Source organism: Notamacropus eugenii, chromosome 1, assembly GCF_028372415.1.
Source record: "Notamacropus eugenii isolate mMacEug1 chromosome 1, mMacEug1.pri_v2, whole genome shotgun sequence".
Lineage (NCBI taxonomy): Eukaryota > Metazoa > Chordata > Mammalia > Diprotodontia > Macropodidae > Notamacropus > Notamacropus eugenii.
In genome coordinates this window covers 346448816-346468991 of record NC_092872.1, presented here as the reverse complement: position 1 = coordinate 346468991, position 20176 = coordinate 346448816, and the positions used below count along the sequence as shown (strand labels likewise).

The 20176-nt window shown below is 39.7% G+C and overlaps 1 protein-coding gene across 1 annotated transcript in view; it reads left to right on the top strand.

Annotated features, from left to right (window-relative positions):
- The window catches only part of ADSS1 (adenylosuccinate synthase 1), a 75749-nt gene that overhangs the window by 12597 nt on the left and 42976 nt on the right, over positions 1 to 20176 (top strand). The window contains exon 2 of the mRNA XM_072630059.1: positions 17780 to 17882. Within this exon, the coding sequence (XP_072486160.1) occupies positions 17780 to 17882 (103 nt within the window). The remainder of the gene's footprint in view (positions 1 to 17779; positions 17883 to 20176) is intronic.

Sequence of the window (20176 nt, the reverse complement as noted above, 5' to 3'; positions counted from 1 at the left end):
TCCCTATCTCCCTTATGGGGCTGTCAGTCAATCAGTTGTCCTAAATTCTCCTAAAGTTCTTCTTTTTCCTGAGAAGATGCCTCCTCTCCATCTTCCCTCTATCCCCATATCACTGGATATTAATGTATTAGAGATTTGAGTCAGGGAAAAAAAATCTGTAGTCAAGCTTGGGCTCAGTTTGGAGCCAAAGGAAGTCTAAAAAACAAGATAAATCTAATTCTTCCACAGGAAAAAAAAAATGAATCCATGCTCTAAGCACTGGGTTAATCCTTTGAGAGCTTCATAAGGAAATTCTGATAAGCAAAGTTTTCTTGGGGATCAAGTGATGTTTATCTTGGGGCTTCCCAAGTTGAAAGTTTAGGAGCTCTGTAAGGCAAAGGTGAAAGAATTGTAATTAGAGGTTTCTAAAAGTCCCTAGAACTTAAGAGCTTTTGTTTATGTGGGCAATATCAATCAAAATTTGCTCTGTTAGAAGTTGAAACATCTCAGTAGTATTATGAAAATGGTTTCACTTTGAGAAGGTCCTAAGGTTCCACAGTGGTCCCAAGATCATACTTTGAAAACCACTGCCAAAGAGGATCAATCTAATACATTAAAGACTGTATTTTTATCATTACTAGGAATCAGCCCAGCCTAGGCTGTCCCTCATTTTTACCATACAGTTAACCTAAAGTCCTTTTGCAATCCTGTGTTTGTTTCCTGACCTCTATACCACTTCTTGAGTGTGAGTCATATGCTGCCCTCTACTGATGCCTGCTGTCCACAGCATTCTCCTTTACCCCTGGCATTATCTGAAGTTTTGATTTTTCAGAGACTGTAGTATTTTAGGATTTATAGCCATATAGCATCACCAGGAGAAATTTAAGGTTAAGAAGCAGGTTCTTGCATCAAAAAGCAGCTTAGGATTCCTGAAAGTGCTAGGCAGTTTCTCAAATGGAATCTCAAACACTTTCCTTCCTGGTCAAGTTTGGATTTATTTAGTTCATTTCATTTCAATTCAATTCAGTATATTAAATATTTATTAAGCACCTACCAAACAAAAATGAAAAGTTCCCAAGAAACTTCTATCTTACTGGTGGAATAAAACATGCCTATATGATAAAAGGTTAGGGAGTTAGGGGGATAATGGATAGATCTAACAATGTGCTTGTTCTAGGAATGTTTGAAGAAGAACACAGTCCTAACAGATGTGGGAATCAGCAGAGATATCATGGAAGAATTATTGTTTATCCACAGTGACTGACCAAGAGATATGCACTGGTAGATTCACTTAATCCCAACTGCATGTCATAGTCTGAACAATGGATATCTTCATCTTTGGTTTTTCTTATGTAGATTATTTATCTAAGTCTCTTTTTTTATTGTTACATTTTGTTTTGACACAACAATCACATTGCCATATATGGTCTCCAATTATAACCTCTCTTAAATAACAATAATCATTAACAACGATAGCTAATATTTATTTAGAACTTTAAGATTTACAAAGCACTTTAATATTGAATATAGTGATTTTTAGCCAACAGCAAATGAAATATTCCACTCAGAAAAAGTGTAATTTAACATTGGTCATACAGAATAGCCAATATGGCCAACCTCTTTGGAATAGTCATGAATCTCACTGAAGTGATTCCATATTATTCTGGTGGGTTGATGCTATATCATCTATGGACACTAACATCTGGAGGACCTTACCATCATTTGCTATCTTATCTTCTTTCAGATATCTTGAGAATAGACATTCAATGCTTTGAAAATAGTGCTATCTTGACCATTGATTGATTCCGTGCGTATCTACTTGTTATGGGCCAGCTGATCTTTTTAACTTTAAAGTTCCATTTCAACTTCTCTACATAGGCACTGAAATGTTGAGTCCAAATTTCATTGTAAAGCTCTATGACATTGATGACGAAAATATGTCATTTTAGAAACCTTCATAGATCTGTTTCATTTTTTGTCTTTTTATTTTCCTTACAGGTTCATCTAGAAATGCTTTCAGGATGATCTGGCTTAGTCAGGTATTAGGCCAACCATTGACCAGATTCATTTTCCTCTCCAGCATACTTTGCTGCTTTGCAAAGCATGGCTGCTTGTAATCTTCCATCCTTCTCTTCTTTAGAAATGTTTATATATCAACCAGTGTTGTCTTTAGCAGCTGTATCTCCCTGCTTGGCAAGAGTCAATCAGTCAGTTAGTCAGTAAGCCTTATTAAGCACCAGCTAATTAATATACCAGTCACTGTGCTAATTACTGGGGAAACGAAGAAAGGCAAAAGATAATCCCTGCCCTCAAGAAGTTCACCTTCTGGTGGAGGAAGACAGTAAATAAAAAGAAGCCAAAAGAGGTGGAAAGGGGAGGAAGAATCAGATGCAGGGACATGATAAAGTCTGGGTAGGAAATGATGGGATGGGTGCCTTCCTTAAATCTGGGAAGATCTCTCACCTATATCCACCTTCTACCCTCTCCAGTTAGAGGGAGGGACCAAAGAGCAAGAGAATCTGAAGATGTGTGAGATTCAGAGCTGATGTGATCATGCAGGATAATGGGTTTCTGGAGACCCCAATGAAGTCTAGGAGTAGTCCAAAAGGATCAAGTGTTGACCAAGGCAATTTCTGGGGTATTTTGGACTCCTGCTTATGGAGTTTGCTTTTAATCATTTTACATCTCAGATAAACTTCAGGAAAAAATAGTGATAATCAAAATCAATGTCCTGTACTTTATCTATTTCCCATTTGTAAATAGCCTGTTTTTCTTCTAGTTTGGTATTGATTTTGACTTTTGCTCTCATTTGTAAATAGCCTGTTCACAAACAGCTGATTTAGAAATGATTCTCAAATTGGTAATCAATGATTTCCTATCTGTTAAAAATATAGCCAGGTTCTTTCTGTGTGTGTGTGATGTTTAGTCCTGACTGTGTCTAGAACTTTCCAGCTGTCTTATAGAAGAAAGTATTCATGACATAGAAATGTGAGATTCTTATACAGTCTAAATAAAGCCTTTTTGCCTCTTTTAACTCTTAATGTGAAATCATTTTTTTCTGAAAAATATTTCACCATCCTCTCCTATGCCTACTTTCACATTGAAGTCATCAAGTATCCATATGTATTGACTTTGGAAAATCTTTGCCAATTCTTTATAAAATTTCTCTACCTCTTCATCCTTTGTAACAAATATTAGCAAATAAGCTGCAGTTATCTTCAACATGGTTTCTTTGCTTTCATGCTCATCATAAATGTTGCAAAGGTCAGAAGACCTTTCCTGTGAAATACCTTTGGGAACATGATAAAAGCAACTCCACCAATTTCCTTGTTTATCATGTCAAGTGAAATCTAAGCCTTCTTTAAGTTAAAAAAATTTTTTTACCCTTTCATTATGTTGTTTTTGTGTTACAATTACAGATTACTTTCACCTTGTGAGACGTTTCTTATAACAAAGTTAAACAGTTAAGTAATACTAAATTCACGCAACATTTCACATCTGTAGCACTTCATTTTTAAAATTAATTTCATTTTTAAATTTTATTAAATTAAAATATTTATTTTAAAATTAATAATAAAATAGGTAGCATTTATATAGTGTTAATTATGTGTGCAAAGCACTGTGCTTAGCACTTTGCAATTATTATTTCATCGATCCTCTCAGCAACCTTTTGATGCTATTATTATTCCCACTTTACAGATGAGGAAACCAAAATAAACAAAGGTTAAGTGACTTGCCCAAGGCCACACATCTAGTCAGAGTGTGAGGTCATATTTGAACTCAGGCCTTCCTGACTCCATGCCCAGTGCTCTGTCCACTGCATCACCTAGCTGCCTTCTTCCTACTCCCTATCCTACTGGAGAAAAATGAGCAAAGAAAAAAAACACATTTCTTGTAACAAATACACATAGTTAAGTAATACAAAATTCCCCAATGGCTATGCACAAAAAAAATGCATGTCTTGTTCCACACCCTACATCCATCAGCTTTCTGTCGGGAGATGGAGCATGTTTCATCGCTGGTCCTCTAAAATTATGGATAGTCAACGTACTCATCCAAGTTCTTACAGCTTGCAAAGTTGTTTTTGTTTCAAAGTTGTCGCTACAGAAATTGTTCTCCTGGTTCTGCTCAATTCATTCTTCATTAGTTTAAAGAAGTTCTCAAAATTGTTTATTTTTCAAGTTATGTCTGCTTTGTGGTATAAATTATTCTTCTGGTTTTGCTACTTTAATTTGCTTCCTTTCATATAAATCTTTTCATGTCTTTCTGAAGTCATCTATTTTCTCATTTCTTAGAGCACAATACTACTCAATTATATCATATGCTGAGGTTCATGCAACCATTTCTCAATTGTTAGACATACTCTTAGTTTCCAGTTTTTGGGGGTTTGTTCCCACCACACAAAGAGCTGCTACAAATATTTTTGTATATAAAGGACCATTTCTTCTTTCTTTGATCTCTTTTGGGCCTAATTCTAGAAGTGGCTTAACTGTTTAGTAATTTTTTCATAATTCTAGATTACTTTTCTTCCTTTCACTTAGCTTCTATTTCCTTTTGTCTTCTGGTTTTTATTTATAGGGAAAAATGCCAATATTGATATGATTCCATTCCTCTAGTAGTATATCAATTCAATGAAAATGATCCTACATTTAGAATACAACTATTAACTTACTGTTTCTAGATTTTAAAAATGTGATTCTTTGTACCTTCTACCTCTTTACTGCTACTTGGACACAAATATTCCAAGTGCAAGGGGGCCACACCAGATTGAGGGACATTTTGTTTGTTTATTTGTTTGTTCATTTCATGGGTTCTCATGGCCAAATAACTAATCATCTGTTAATCAGTATGTTAAACATACTGGTCTCAATGTACTTTGGTAGGCTGGTCCTCAGGTAGTAGAACATCTGTAACTGGGAATGTATTCAGCATCTTCAAATACTCAGGATAACCTCAACACCATGCTGAGGAATTTAAATATGGAGAAAATATTATTTAAAATAACACCTTTATTTTATCAAAAATCTTTATTAATATATTTTGTCCTAACTTTTGAACTGGAAAAGATCAGTTTATGTCCCAACCCTAAAAATGAGCACTGCCAAAGAATGTTCAAATTACCAAACAACTGCGTTGATTTCACACACTAACAAGACTATGCTTAAGATTCTACAACCTAGGCTTCAGCAATATGTCAACTGAAAATTACCAAAAGAGCAGGCTTGTTTTCAAAGAGGCAGAGGAACAAGAGACCAAATTGCCAACCATTGCTGGATTATGGAGAAAACAAGGTTGTTTCAGAAAAACATCTACTTCTGCTTCATTGACTAAAGTGTTTGTATGGATCACAGAAAAGTGTGGCAAGTCCTCAAAGAGATGGGAGTACAAGATCATCTTACTTGTCTCCTGAGAAACCTGTACGCAGGCCAAGAAGCAACAGAATCAAGCATGGAACAACTGAATGGTTTAAAATTGGAAAAAGAGTATGACGAAACTGTTATTGTCACCTTATTTATTTAATTTATATGCAAAATACATCATGTGAATGCCAGATTGGATGAATCAAAAGCCAGAATTAAGGTTACCAGGAGAAAAGTCAACTATCCTACCACTCTGATGGCAGAAAGGGAAGAACAAAGAAGCCTCTTGATGAGGGTGAAAGAAGAGAGTGTAAAAGCTAGCTTAAGCTTAACATCAAAAAACCCAAGATCTTGGTAACTGGTCCCATCATTTCCTGGCAAATAGAGGAAGAAGAAATGGAAGCAATGTCAGATTTATATTCTTGAGGTGAAAGATCATTGCACGACTGCAGCCATGAAATTAAAAGACACTTGCTCCTTTCAAGGAAAGTTATGGCAAATCTGGACAGCATGCTAAAAAATAGAGAGATTACCTTGTCAACAAATGTCCATATAATTAGAAATATGGTATTAAAGCAATGTATGGCAGTGAGAGTAGGACTTGAAGGAAAGGTAAGTGCCTCAGAATCCATGCTTTCAAACCAGAGAAGACTTTTGAGAGTCCTTTGGATAGCAAGGATATTAAATCAATCAATACTTAAAGAAATTAGTTGAAACCATTCATTGGAAGAAAAACTACTGAAGCTGAAGCTTAAATACTTTGGCCACATAATGAGAAGACAGGACTCACTGGAAAAGATCCTGATGTTTGGAAACATTGAAAGCAAAAGGAAAAGGGGATGGCAGAGGATAAGATAGATAGTGTCATGGAAACAATGAACATGAACTTGGTCAGAGTTTGGGAGATAGTGGAGGATAGAGCCTGGTGTGCTTTGGTCCATGGGGTCACTAAGAGTCAGACAGGACTGAAAAAGAATAACAACAAAATTTTCCCCCTATCCCTCCTCTTCTCCTCCTCCCATATGACATTTTTTTTCAAGAAAAAGAGAAAAAATATTAGTAAAACTAATCAATATATCCAAAAAAATCTAACAATAGGCAAAATGTTACACTCTCTTGGATACTCCAAAACACACATGTTCTCTCCCTCCCTCCCTCCCTCCCTCTCTCTCTCTCTGTCTCTCCCTCTCTCTCTCTCTCCCCCCCTCCCTCCCTTTCTCTCCCTTTCTCCCTCTCTCTCCTTCTCCCTCTCTCTCTCTCCCTCTTCTCTCTCTCCCTCTCTCTCCCTCTTTCCCCCCCCTCCCTCCCTTTCCCCCTCTCCCCCCCCCTCTCTCCCTTTCCCTCTCCCTCTCCCTCTCCCTCTTCCTCTCTTCTCTGTGAAGATTTTGGGGGCAGTTCTCACAAGTCTTCTGTGGGGCCATGCTTGTTCTTTGTAATTTTAAAAAAATTCATCATAAATTGGATAATTTGCCTTTCTATAATGCTTTAAGGTTTATATATGCCCAAGACTGAGTGAGCCTATAGGGAATCACTCAGGTCTATCTTGTTTCTCACAGGAGCTTCCTTCACTCTTTGAGCCGGGAGACCTTCTCTGCTTCCCTGATGAGACACTGTCAGTAACCTAGATGGGGAGCCCAAAGCTGGCTTGGCCCCAAGTCTAATTCCTGGGCTCTGTGCCTATGTGCCAAGGGAGACTGTGGATAGAGTACTCAAAACATAAATAAACAGACCACTAAAGGCCAGTGCTGACCTTTTAGTCACCTGATGCCCACTGACTCGCTCTCTACCATGGCAACCTTGGATTCTATGTTTCTCCAAAACAAAGGCAGTCAGTGTATGTTTTGCTGTGCTGTGTGTTCCAAAACTGGGTTTAATCTCTGTGTTGTCAGCATTAGATAACCCTGACAGTGACAGGGTAGCTCCCTAGTCCAGTCTCCCCTCAGTGTAGAAATCTCCTCTACAAAATCTCTGACAAGTCATCTCCCCTTACATGAACTTCCTCAGTAATTAGAGAGTTCACTACCTGTCATAGTGTAAGGATGTAAGGATTGCGGGGGAAGGGAACTGGCCAATGATGGCACAGTCCTTAGAGCGAGTGTAATGTATTCTACGTGGCATTATCCCATGAGAATGCTTGTTGACCCTGTTTTTACAAATGGGTGATGGTGTGTAAAGGAGGGGCTCTGTCCCTGATTCGCAGCATGCCTCGGCATTGCTTGACTGTTTCCCATCAGCTTGCGGGGTGATGGGAAAGCCTAGTAAGTGTGTAATTTGTAATTGTGTATACAAAAGACTCCAATGTACTGAAGAACCTTCCATGGTTGGTGGTGACTTAGGCAAGAACTGCCCTCAGGGGTCCCTCAGGGATGGAGAGAGAGGCAACAGGCACTGCTCCGGTTCATCTTATTTCCCATCCAGGTTACCATGTTGTCTGAATCCATGCTGTTCTAAGGAAGGGGTTCTTAACCTGGAGTTCCCAGCTGTTCCTGTGCCTATACAAGAATATTGCCTTGTCCTCCTACACCAGGGGTTCTTAATTTGGGTCCAGGAGTTTATTTTTTTAAATACACATATTTTGATAACTACATTTCATATAATCAATTTCCTTCATAAACTTATTTTATGCAACTAAGAACATTATTCTGAGAAGGAATTCATAGACCACTCCCCCCACCAAAAAAAAAAAAGTTTAAAACCCCTGCTCTAAAGATTGTGGACTCATTGGCCTGTCCTCCACTGCAAGAGGATTCATTGTATTTTGGGACAGCTCTGAGTGTTAGTAAAACATTTCTAATACTAGGGATAAAATTTGCTTCTTTGCCATTTCCATCTATTCCTTGTAGTTCTACCCCCAGGGGTCAAGGAGTTTAAGTTTTAATCATTCTTCCACATGACAGCCCTTCAGATACTTGAACACAATGATCATATATCCCCTTCCCAAGTCTTTTCCCCTTTCTTTCTTATTGGGGAATGCCTCCTTAAGATTTTACTGTGGGGTTTTTTTTAAGTGATAGTAGTGGTAGTTGAGTCCTATTCAATTCTTCTTGACTCCACTGGGGTTTTCTTGATCAAGATACCAGAGTGGCTTGTCATTTCCTTCCTCAGGTCATTTTCCAAATGAGGAAACTGAGACAAACAGGATTAAGTGACTCGCTCAGGGTCACATAGCTAGTAAGTGTCTGAATCTGGATTTGAACTCAGGTCTTCCTGACTCCAGGCCCAGGGCTCTATCCATTGCACTACCTAGCTGCCCTTTTGAAGTTATATCCTTTCTTTTTTTTTTCTATTATATCCATTTCTGAATATATTCCTCCTTACACCCTTACCCATGGAGTCCTCCACAGTAGAATTTAAAAGAAAAAACAGTTTGCCCAAACCAACCAGAAAAGCAGCTTATCAGTTATGAGTGGAGCATATGCTCGAGCTCGAGCTCCCTCCCTCCCCCACTTCTGTATTGAAGAGAGGGAGATATATCCTCTCTGCTCTTCTCTGGGTCCCAACTTAATCATTATAATTACACAGCCTTCAATTTTGTTGTTCTTTACGTCTACAAAGGCATCATATGCATTGTCTTACTGCTTCTATGTTACTCTGCATCAGTTCATATAAGACTTGCCATGCTTTTCTGGAATTTTCACATTGGTCTTTTCTTAGAGTAGAGTGATATTGATTATGTTCATATCCCATGATTTGTTTAGTCATTTTCCAATCAGTGGTTCTACTTTATTTCCAGTTCTTTGCTACCACGAAAAGTGTTATAATGAGTGGCAACTAGGTGGAACAACAGATGCCATACTGGTCCTGGAATCAGGAGGACTTGAGTTCAGATCTCAGCCTCAGACACTTACTAGCTATGTGATACTGGACAAGTCACTTAATCCCAATTTCCTCCAAAAATTAAGTGTTCTAATGAATATTTTGGCATATGTGGAACCTTTCCTTCTGCCTTTGGCCTCCTTGGGTCAAATGCCTAGTAGTGAGATCTTCTTCCAAGATGGGGGACAGCTAGAGAAAATGCCTAGAGCCAAGAAATGGAGTGTCTTATTCAAGGAGCCGCAAAGAGGCCATTGAAAAATATGTGACGGAATAAAGTGTGAGAAAACTGGAATGAGGGGGCGAGGAAAGAACTAGGTTTTAAAGGGTTTTGAATGGTTTGTATTTGACCCTAGACGCAATAGGGAACTACTGCAGTTTATTGGGGGATGAGGGACCCGTACGTGACATGGTCAGACCGGCACTTCAGGAAAAGCATTTTGATGGCTGAATGAAGGATGAACTGAAGTGGGGAGACTTTGGAGGCTGGCAGAACCACCAAGAGAGGGCAAAGGAAAACACAAGAGCCTGGGATAGAGCATCAGGGCAGGAAACCTTAGTCACTCTTGACTCTTCCTTCTCCTTTTTTCCCCTATATCAACTATATTTACTGAATATTTTGTTCTTCAGTTTAAAAATGTATCCCAGATTCACTTCCCCATGACCAACCCCAGACCCTAGTTTAGCTTCTCCTCACTTCTGGCCTGAACTAGTACAATTCTAGCTTCTAACTGGCCTCCCTGACTTCGATCTATCTGCTTTCTAATTCATCTTTTGCATACTGCAAGTTATCTTCTTAATGCACAGATCTCATCACATAACTTCTCTGCTTCCATGGCTCTTAATTGTTTGCCAAATAGTATAGATCCCCATGCGAGAATTTAAGGGCCCTCTAAAGTCTAAGCCCGAGTCATCTTTCCAACTTTATCTCCAACAACTCCCTTTCAGAACCATCTCCTTATGATTGAATCAACACCTTATTAATTTGTCTTGGCTCATGTGGTGTCTCCTGCAGGAAATTTTCTCCTTTCTGTCCTCCTGCCATTCAGATTTTCTCATCTAATTGAAGGCAAGGTTTAGATTCTGAGCAGAACACTCTAGATCTCCATCTTGTCTTGTTCTCCAACTGTTTTATGTATGTGAGTCCCTTCTCCCCCCCATAGCTACCAGACTGGGAGCTTCCTGAGGATGGGAATAAGCTCAAACACTGTGAGCTCACTAAAGGCAGGTGCTAATATTCCTCCTCTTTTTCTCCCAGGACTTTGAGTTCCCCAAGAAAAGTGCTCAGGTTTCCTTCTCTGCTTGAATAGATTTGGGGTGGTTCATTGATTGATTGGCTAATAGAGAGAGGGGACCCCAAGACTGACCTCTTAGGCCCAGACCTGTTTATGGACATGGAATCCCAATGCTCCTACAGACAAAGGCATCTGTCAGGTCAGTGCATGGAGATACAGATGCAGGAATCTTATGCCTTTACCTTCTTTGTGTATCCTGAAGGAAGTTCCCAGGAGACCCAAGAAAGAGGTCCGCATTGTTTCTCTCTGGACACTGTCCCTCTATCCACCCTAACTTCACCTTTCCCATATGCCATTTCTCCTCCTTCCTCAGCTGTCAGGGAAGATGTGTTAGAATAGAGTTATTACCAGTTTATAATTAGGTTTGCAGTCAGTCTTAGAAAGGTCCAATCATCACCTGAGCCCTAAACCTGCCATCCAATGAAAATTCAGAACAACAACTTTTGTTTGTTAGCAGCCACAGTGTACAGGGCCCTAACCTGGGCTCTAGAGGCAGGTGGAGAGTAGGGAGGTACATACATTTCTGAGAAATCAAGAAGCAAAGGAGTAGATACAGGACCCATCCTTAGGAAACTCATAATCCAGTTGCACAACATATTATAAGACAATGATAATAGCGGACACGTAAATAGCACTTTTGAGGTTTACAGGCATTTAACCTGTATTATCTCATTTGATCTCCCATGATGTAGACACTGCAGCTATGATTATCTCTATCTGACTGATGAGGAAACTGAGGCTCAGAGTAGCTAAGTGATTTACCCAGGGTTATAATAAAAAAATAAATATTGAAGAAATTAAATATCAATATTCACTTCAATATGTGAATGGAGCCATCACTTCTTCACTCCTTTTTACATGTTCCTTATTTCTGCTGAGGGCACAGCTGTCCTACCAACAATCGCAGCTTTAGAACCTCAACCTTAAGAATTCTTGACTCTGCCTTCTTCTTCATGCCCATCCTCCAATGCAGCTGCCTCCACAGCAGCTCTCTCCCTGCTCCCCTTCCCTCTACTCCCGTAGCCTCTCTGTTATACACCCTGGTCACCTTGACAATACCTTTCGTGCCACATCTTCTGCAGACTATATCAGTGGTCAAGTGTTTCAGCCTACTTATACACAGAACACATCTTCCAGTGAGTTGTTACCAGAGCTCAGTCTAAGTCATAGACTTTGAATACAAACCTCCTTTCTAACTCATCCTCTATCTCCTTTGAAGTTCCTTCCAGAAACTTCTTAACATTTTTTGTGTCTTGGACTTCTATGGCAGTCTGCTGAAGCCTAGAACACTATCTCCTCTGAATAATGTTTTTCACAATCCCAGTCAGTCAATAAGCACTTAAAAGGAAGCTAGTTGGCCCAGTGGATAGTGCACTGGTCCTGGAGTCAGGAAGACCTGAGTTCCAATCTGGCCTCGAACACTTATTAGCTGTATGACCCTGAACAAATCACTTAACCTCTGTTTGTCTTAACCCATAGGAAAAGAGAGTGACAAACCACCCCAGTGTCCTTGCCAGGAAAACCCCATGGAGAGCACTGGCGTCACCACAGGGTTACAAAGAATTGGACATGACTGAACAGCACATCTCAGACACTAGGGACATAAAGAAAGGCAGAAACAAGGAACATGCAGCTTAATGAGAGAGACAACACACAAACAACTCTGTACAGACAGAATAAATTAATCACCAGAGGAAAGGCTCTGTAGCATTAAGGGGATCAGGAAAGGCTTCTTAAAGAATGTGGGTCTTCAGCTGAGACTTGAAGGAAGCCAGGAGAGGTAGGAGGTGAGGAGGAGGAACATTCCAGACATGAGGCACAACTGGTAAAAAGGCTGAGTTGGGAGATGGAGTGTCTTGTGTGAGGAAAACTAGGGGACCAGCATCACTGGATCAAAGAGCACATGGAGGGATAGAAGGTGCAAGAAGACTATTGTTATCCCCATCTTAGAGATGAAGAAACTAAAACTCAGAGTGGCTGGATGCGTGAAATAAAACATAGAGGATTACAAAGGAAACCAGTTATATTGAAATATAACCATGTTTTATACATGTGCATATGCATATGTACATAAATATATATACATGAACAAAATATATGATTATATTCCAATATACAGACATGTACATATATGTGAATATTTATATATACCTGTGTATATCTATCTATCCCTATATATAGCTGTCTATATAACTATAGATAGTTATGTCTATCTATACCTATATATCTATCTACATACATATACATATATATTGAAATTACATTGAAACCAATTATATTGAAATATAATTACATATTTTATACACATATATGTATATGCATATGTGTATATATACATATGTGTGTATAAAATATATAATTATATTCCAATATATACATATACACATATATGTGTATATATATATCTATATCTATCTATACTGATATATATTTGTATCTATCTATATATCTATACCAGTGTATATCTATATCTATGTATATTTATAGCTATCTATATATCTATATCCATATAGCTATATATCTATCTACACACACATATATATACACATGTACATATACATATATATACACATATATAAAACTAAGTTCACAGAGCCCAGGTTAAGAAACTCTGCTCTAGATCTTCAGGCCAATTTGGTATCAAAAGCCTTTGCAGGTATGATGTGAATCTTCCATTTCACTAGTACATATCACCAAAGGACCCTGAAGTTTTTCACAGATACAGCCTCTGGGTACTTTAGGAATCCTTCTTCTGATTTTCATGGTCCAGTGTTGAAAGTACTCCCCATAGATTTCAGTTCCCTTAAGAAATCCACTTTATTTTATTCAGCAGAAACATAAGAGAGAAAAAAGTTTCATAGGCTATCTACAATCAGAGCACAAAAGCCCCCATTCATTAAATTAATCCCTAGCATGTAATTATGCACTTGACTACATACAGTATTATTATCTGATTATAGTCCCTGCTTTTCCACTAAATAGTTGTGTTACCTTGGACAAATCCCTTCCCTTTGCTAAGCCTCCATTTCTCTCTTTGTAAAATGATAAGGTTGCACTAGATAACTTCTAAAGTTCAATTCCAGTCTGACATTCTATGTTCTATGGGTCAGAAAGCTTAGGTTCCAGTGGCTCTGCCTCCTTGCTAGCTGTATGACCATGGGCAAGTACCTTCTTCTAGCTCTGAGTCTTGGTTCTTGCTTCTGTAAAATGAGAAGGTTGGGCTAGATAGTCTCTAATGTCTTTTGCAATTTTAAAAACCTAGGACTCAGATATTTGCATGTATTTGTGATCTATACCTTGTGGCTGTTATTCAGTCATTCAGCTGTGTTCCACTCTTTGTGACCCTATGGGAGGTTAAGTGACTTGTCCAAGGTCACACAGCTAGTACATCTGAGGTTGAATTTGAATGTAGGTCTTCCTGACTCCAGGCCAGCACTCTATCTACTGAGCCATCTAGTTGTTGTGTGTGTGTCTGTGTGTCTGTGTATGTATGTGGATATGTGTGTGTGGATATACATATACATGCATATACATATATAATTCACACGCATAATATACATATGCACATGTATATAAACATATAGTCCTGGAAATCGGAATTGACAGACAAATAACTAAGCTCTAGGATCATTAGGCTGGTTGGGGAGATGAAGGGAGGAGACCATTTCAAGCTACAGTAATCTTGAGTCAGGAAGGTCCTGAAGACAGATTGGAAAAAGTTCTGCTGATCACAGTATCACAGAATGTCAGAGTCAGAGGAAAGGAACCTCAGATGTCATCTTATCCAACCAGTGTGTGAACAGGAATTCCCTCTACAATAGCTATAACAGGTGCTTCTGCTAGAAGAGGAAACTCACAACCTATTATGAAAATTCCAATCTGGAACAGCTGGGATTGTTAGGAAGCAATTCCTTAATTCTGAGTCACATCCTCAACTCACTGAGCTCTAAGCCATGCAGGAAATCTGAGTCTTTTCTCCACACAGATAAAAGTGTTGTGAAGGATGAAGGCCAGGGAGGAACTGTTTGGAAGACCTGCAGGAAGGAGGTAGCTAGGTGGTACAGTGGATATAGTACCAGCCCTGGAGTCAAGAGGACCTGAGTTCAAATGTGACCTCAGATACTTACAATCTGTGTGACCTTGGGCAAGTGGCTTAACCCTGATTTCCTTTACAAAAAAAAAAAAAAAAGACCTGCAGGAGGCCAGAGAGGATGCTTAGGCTATGGGCAGAGTCCAGGAAGGAGGTGTGGAAGGGAGCTATAATTCCCTGAGGTTGTAAGGAGGGGAGCTAGTTATGGGGATGGGCTATAATAATAACAGTAGTTCATATGATTTTTATTCTATGGACGAGAGAGGTTAGGTGACATGCCCGACGTCAAGTGACTCCAAATTCAGTAGTTACCATTATACTCCATTGTCTCACAATGAGAATATCTTGGGGGCACAATATAGACATATTAAGAAACCAGAATGACATAATTTATTTGATTATCACTTTTTACACCTTTCAAAGTACTTTATCTGAGGCAGCTATATGGCGCAGAGGATAGAGCACTCAGCCTAGAGTTAGGATAGACCTGAGTTCAAATACAGCCTTAGACGCTTACTAGCTGTGTGACCCTGGACAAGTTACTTAAGTTCTGTTTGCCTCAGTTTCCTCAACTGCTAAAATGGGGATAATAACAGAACCTACCTGGCAGGGTTGTTATGTGGATCAAATGAGATAATATTTATAAAGTGATTAGTATAGTGCCTTGCACATGGTAGATACTATATAAATGTTTATTTCCTTCCCTTCTTTATTTCATTTAAACCTCACCTGATGGAAACAAAGACAGGGATTATTATCTCCATAGTCACCAAGGAGAAAACTACATCGCAGAGAAAGGGGGCTTTCATTAGGTCTCACCTTCAGAGACAGAGCCAGGATCTGAACCAAGGTCTTTTGATTCCAAGTCTAGGGACCTTTCCATCGGGCAGACTATTTTAAAGACTGAATCTAGCATCCCCACAGTTTCCACCCCAGTTTATGTGGAATGCTGTCCAGCTTCAAGGACCAACAGATGGATAAGGGAGCCTTGGAACATTCTTCCTTCCAAAAATGGCCTTTTTGCATCTGGCTCCTGACGGGCAAGCAGATTGTGGATAGTCTGGCTAGCCATATGCCACACATCTGTGAGGCCTTCATTATTAATGGACAAAAGGATCACAGGAATATTTAACACTTACTTGTGTCTCTATCTAGCTATGTCCCTGCCTAGGCTCTTATGGTTGTATCTGGTGGGCTTAGGGTCCAGGTCCACACAGCAACGTAAGCCCCAGACTCAGAGTCTGTGTAACAAGGAGTTCCTGCTAACCAAACAGAAAGGTTTGGTAATAATTCCCAACACTGATACTGCACTGCTAACTTTTCAAAACACTTTCACATCTATTATCTTATTTGGACTTCACAACGACCTTTTGAAGAAGACTGAGTAGAAATTATTATAATTAATTGGAGGAAGCTAGGTACAGCAGTGGAAATAGAGTGCTGAGTCCAGAGTCAGGAAGACTTAACTTCAAATCTAGCCTTGGACTTATTAGCTGTGCGACCCTGGGCAAATCATTTAACCTAGGTTGGCCTCAGCTGCCTCAGCTAGAAGATGGGGTAATGATAACACCTACTTCCCAAGGATGTTGTGAGGATCAAGAGACAGTACCTGACATGTAAGTGCTACATAAATGTGAGTTATCAGGAAGACTCATCTTTGGTGAATTCAAATCCAGCTTCAGTCTTATTAGCTATGTGACCCTGGGCAAGTCACTTAACCCTGTTTGCCTCAGTTTCCTCATCTGTAAACTGTGTTGAAGAAGGAAATTGCAAACCATTTCAGTATCTTTGCCAAGAAAACCCCAAATGGGATCACAAAGAATTGGACATGACTGAAACTACTGAACAAACAGCAATAAAAACTTGACCTATTGAGAAATTGAGACCCAGAGAATTGAAGAGCCCCAAGGTCATATAGCAAATGAATAGAAGAGTAGGAACTCAAACCCAAGATTATTGAATCATGGTCCCATTGTCTTCCCATAGATCTTGCTGCCTCCAATTGTAGTCAATAACTCACTTAACCTATTTGTACATTATCTATCCTTCCAAAGGCCCCATCCTTGCTTTTCCCGCTGTCCATTGACAGTGAGTCCACAGGAAGCAAATACTTTTGTGCAATGGAAAGGGTAGAGCCGGAGAAACTGGATTTTAGTCCTAATTGTCTTGACTGTGACCTTTTCATGCCTTTTTCCCTTTCCTGAGTCTGGTTTCTTCATTTGGAATATGAAAGGATTGGACTAACTAATCTCTCAGCTCCCTCCAAACTCAGACCTTTTTTGTTCTCTCTTCTAAAGTTCTTTCCAGTTCTGACATTCTATCCTAAATAATACTCCCTCACATTCATAGACCAATTTAGAGCATACAAAGCACCCATCTGTTGTCTCATTTGAGCCTCCCAGCAACGCTGAGAAAGAGATGGGGCATGGATTTATGCAGATTAGGAAGTGAAGGATCAAAAAGGGCAGGTGATTTGCCTCAAATCACAGTGGGTGACAAGGCTTATACTATAACCCAGATGTTCCGACCTCTGGTCCAAGGGTCTCTCTCCTATAAATTGCTTTAGCCAGAGAGTAAGAAAGGTAAAAACCAACTAAATTGTGGCCAAAATTAGTCTTCTCCTGCACCCTGAGAAGCTGGACTGTGCATCTTTATTTTCTTTATTCTTTGAAGGAAGATGGGGTGTAGATTGCCAGAAGGGCTCAGGAAGGTGCATGAAATGAACATGCATATAGGGACCTTGATCATTCATGCACTCCATCAATACCCCTCTCTGCCACCTCTCCCAAAAGACTCAACAACTAAATAGCCACATTTCCTTGGGAAGTTGCCTGTGGGGCATAATGGAATAGGAGAAAATGGGCTGCCATTTGTTGTTTTCATGACTGGTGTGACCAGAGCTAGGGTCAAGGTTCATTTTGAAGACAGGGTCAGGACCCAGGCTTGGACTAAGGTTGTAACTCTCAGGAGCCAGGGTCAAGGTTTAGTCTGTGGCCAGGAGGGAGAAGTAACTCTCTATACACAGCTAACTAGCCCTGTAGATGCTGATTCCCTTTTCCCAAGTATTAAGTTCAGTGGACCAAAAGATGCCATTTTAAATATGTCTCTTCAGCAAGACCAAGGTCTGGATAGGGTGATGTGACTGAGGAATGAGAGTATATGGATTTAACCCCAGGTTTAGGGAGTCAGCCAAGCCTGTCCCAGACCGTTCACTCTCTGATGAATTTTATTTTCCTTTCTAGGGAGGAAATAATGCTGGCCACACTGTAGTGGTTGATGGTAAAGAGTTCGATTTCCACCTGCTGCCCAGTGGCATCATCAACACCAAGGCTGTGTCCTTCATTGGTAAGCAGATCACCTTACTCAACCTCCACTTGTTATGTTTTCAAAAGATTTAATTTTTTTTCACTTAACCAAAATCTATTTTCTTTCCTTGCTACCTTTCCCCCTTGCCATCACTGGAGAGTGGAATGGGGTGGGGGGTGGGGTGGGGGGAAGAACCATGTAACAAATGTGCATAATCAAGTAAAACAAATTTCTCCGTTATTCATGTCAGAGAGACAGACAGAGAGACAGAGAAAGACATCATAGGTCCTCTGGAATCATCACTGATCATTCAAATAATCAGAGTTCTTAAGTCTTTCAAAGGCCTTTGTCTTTATAATGTTGATATGCGCCACCCTTTAGTTTACTAGCTGAGTAATCTCAGACTGGTCATTCTCTCACCCTTACCAAATCCCAGAATCTCACAGTTGGAAGGGAGAGGCCATCTATTCCAAACTGTACCTAACCAAGAGTCATCCTACCACATCACCAACAGGTGGTAATGCAGTCTTCACTCAGAAGAGTAAACTTGTGTAAAGTATTTTGTAAACCTTAAAGTGCTATTTAAATATGAATGTTAGCTATTATCATTATCACCATCACCATTAGGGAATGCACTCCCTCCTCTTGAGGCAACCTTAAAGACAGCTCTCACGGTTAGGAAACTTCCCTATGATAACACTAAATCTGCCTTCCAAATTTGGCCCTCTAGGACTAAGCAGAACAATTTCAATCCTTCTACGTCAAACATCTGAGGTCTAAGGCAGTTCTGGACTTGCACAAACCCAAGGTTCTATCTTGGAGACTTCTCATTAACTAATAACTCTATTGCTGCCACCCAAATGCCTCTGGGAAGTTCTGACAAGGGGTATCTAAGTTATAGGTCCATGCTTGCTGGAAACCAAGGCCACCACTATGTTTAGAAACATACACATTTACTCAGGACAGAAATGAAAAGCAAAACCACAAATTGATCACTCCCCACATTCCCATTGGCTACAGTCATTTTCCTCCTCCTGATTCTTTCTCTCCCAGGGTCTTAATGCCTTCCAAAAACATACAGTCTAGACAAAGTCCATAATCTCTATGGCTGAAATGAGGAGCTGTGGACTCCTGTGAGAACAAATTCTGCATCTCTCTCCATTCTTCGTCAGGTCCTGCCAAGATCAAGGGTCTTATTACAGCCAGAATGTCTTCTCTCCCTGTTCTGTTTATGTCATTAACTCTCTATGGGTGGCCTGGCAGCTAAAGCTATCATATCCCTATGGTTTTCTTGGATGCCACCACTGTTTTCTCCTCCGTCCACTTTGGATCCTCTTCAGCACCAGAAATCTCCTTCTTTCTCCCCACCAGTTAAGTGCCAACCTCTGGCTTGCCTGGAATCCTGAGAAAACCAACCATTATTATGATCTTGAAGCTGGGGTCTCATAAGAAATGTAGTCTTCCCTAACCCTTGCCATATTCTGTCTCCCTCTCCTGCACCTGTGCAAACAGAAAGGAAAGCAGAAAAAGAAAAGGTAGAGGTGTTTCTGAGACAGTCTCCTCCCTTCTCTAGAACAACCATCCCCAGTTTCTTTGACTGATCCTCACACAGCTCGATGTTTGAGGCCTTTTACCATCCAGATCACTTTCCTATGGACACTTTCTAATTTATGAACGTCCTTCCTTATTAAATATGGTGCTGCACACACAATGCTCCAGGTGTAATCTGAACGGCCCAGAGCATAGTAAAACTATCACCTCCATCTCTCCCCAGCAACCCAAGATTAAATTAACTTTTTTTATGCCTGAAGTTTGTAGCCCATTAAAAGCACTGCTCTCTGAGACCTGAACTGCTATCTAGACAAACTTCTTACACCCTATACTTGGGAAGGTAATTTTTTTTATCCCTATTAGATTTCATGAGATTAGATAAGGCCAAATACCTAGTTTCCTGAGATCTAATCCAGATTTTTTTCTCCAAACAATTTAGCGTTCCCTATCAGCTTTCTATCATCTGCAAATTTAATCAGTATCCAAGTCACAGATAAAAATGTGGAACAGAAAAGACCCAAGCACAGATGCCTCTAAGACAATAATGAATACTGATTGCATCCATTCCTTCAGTTCCAAATTCATGCCACTATTATCTTGCCTACATCTCTCCAGCTCTTCCACAATGACTTAACAAGAGACTTTGTTTAATGCTTTGCTAAAATCTAGGTAAACTATATGTACAGTCAAATAACTCTGTTGATAAAGGAAATGAAATCAATCTGGTATGATGAACCATGCTTGCTCTTTGTGGTTATCTCTTTCTTTTCTAGATCTTCACT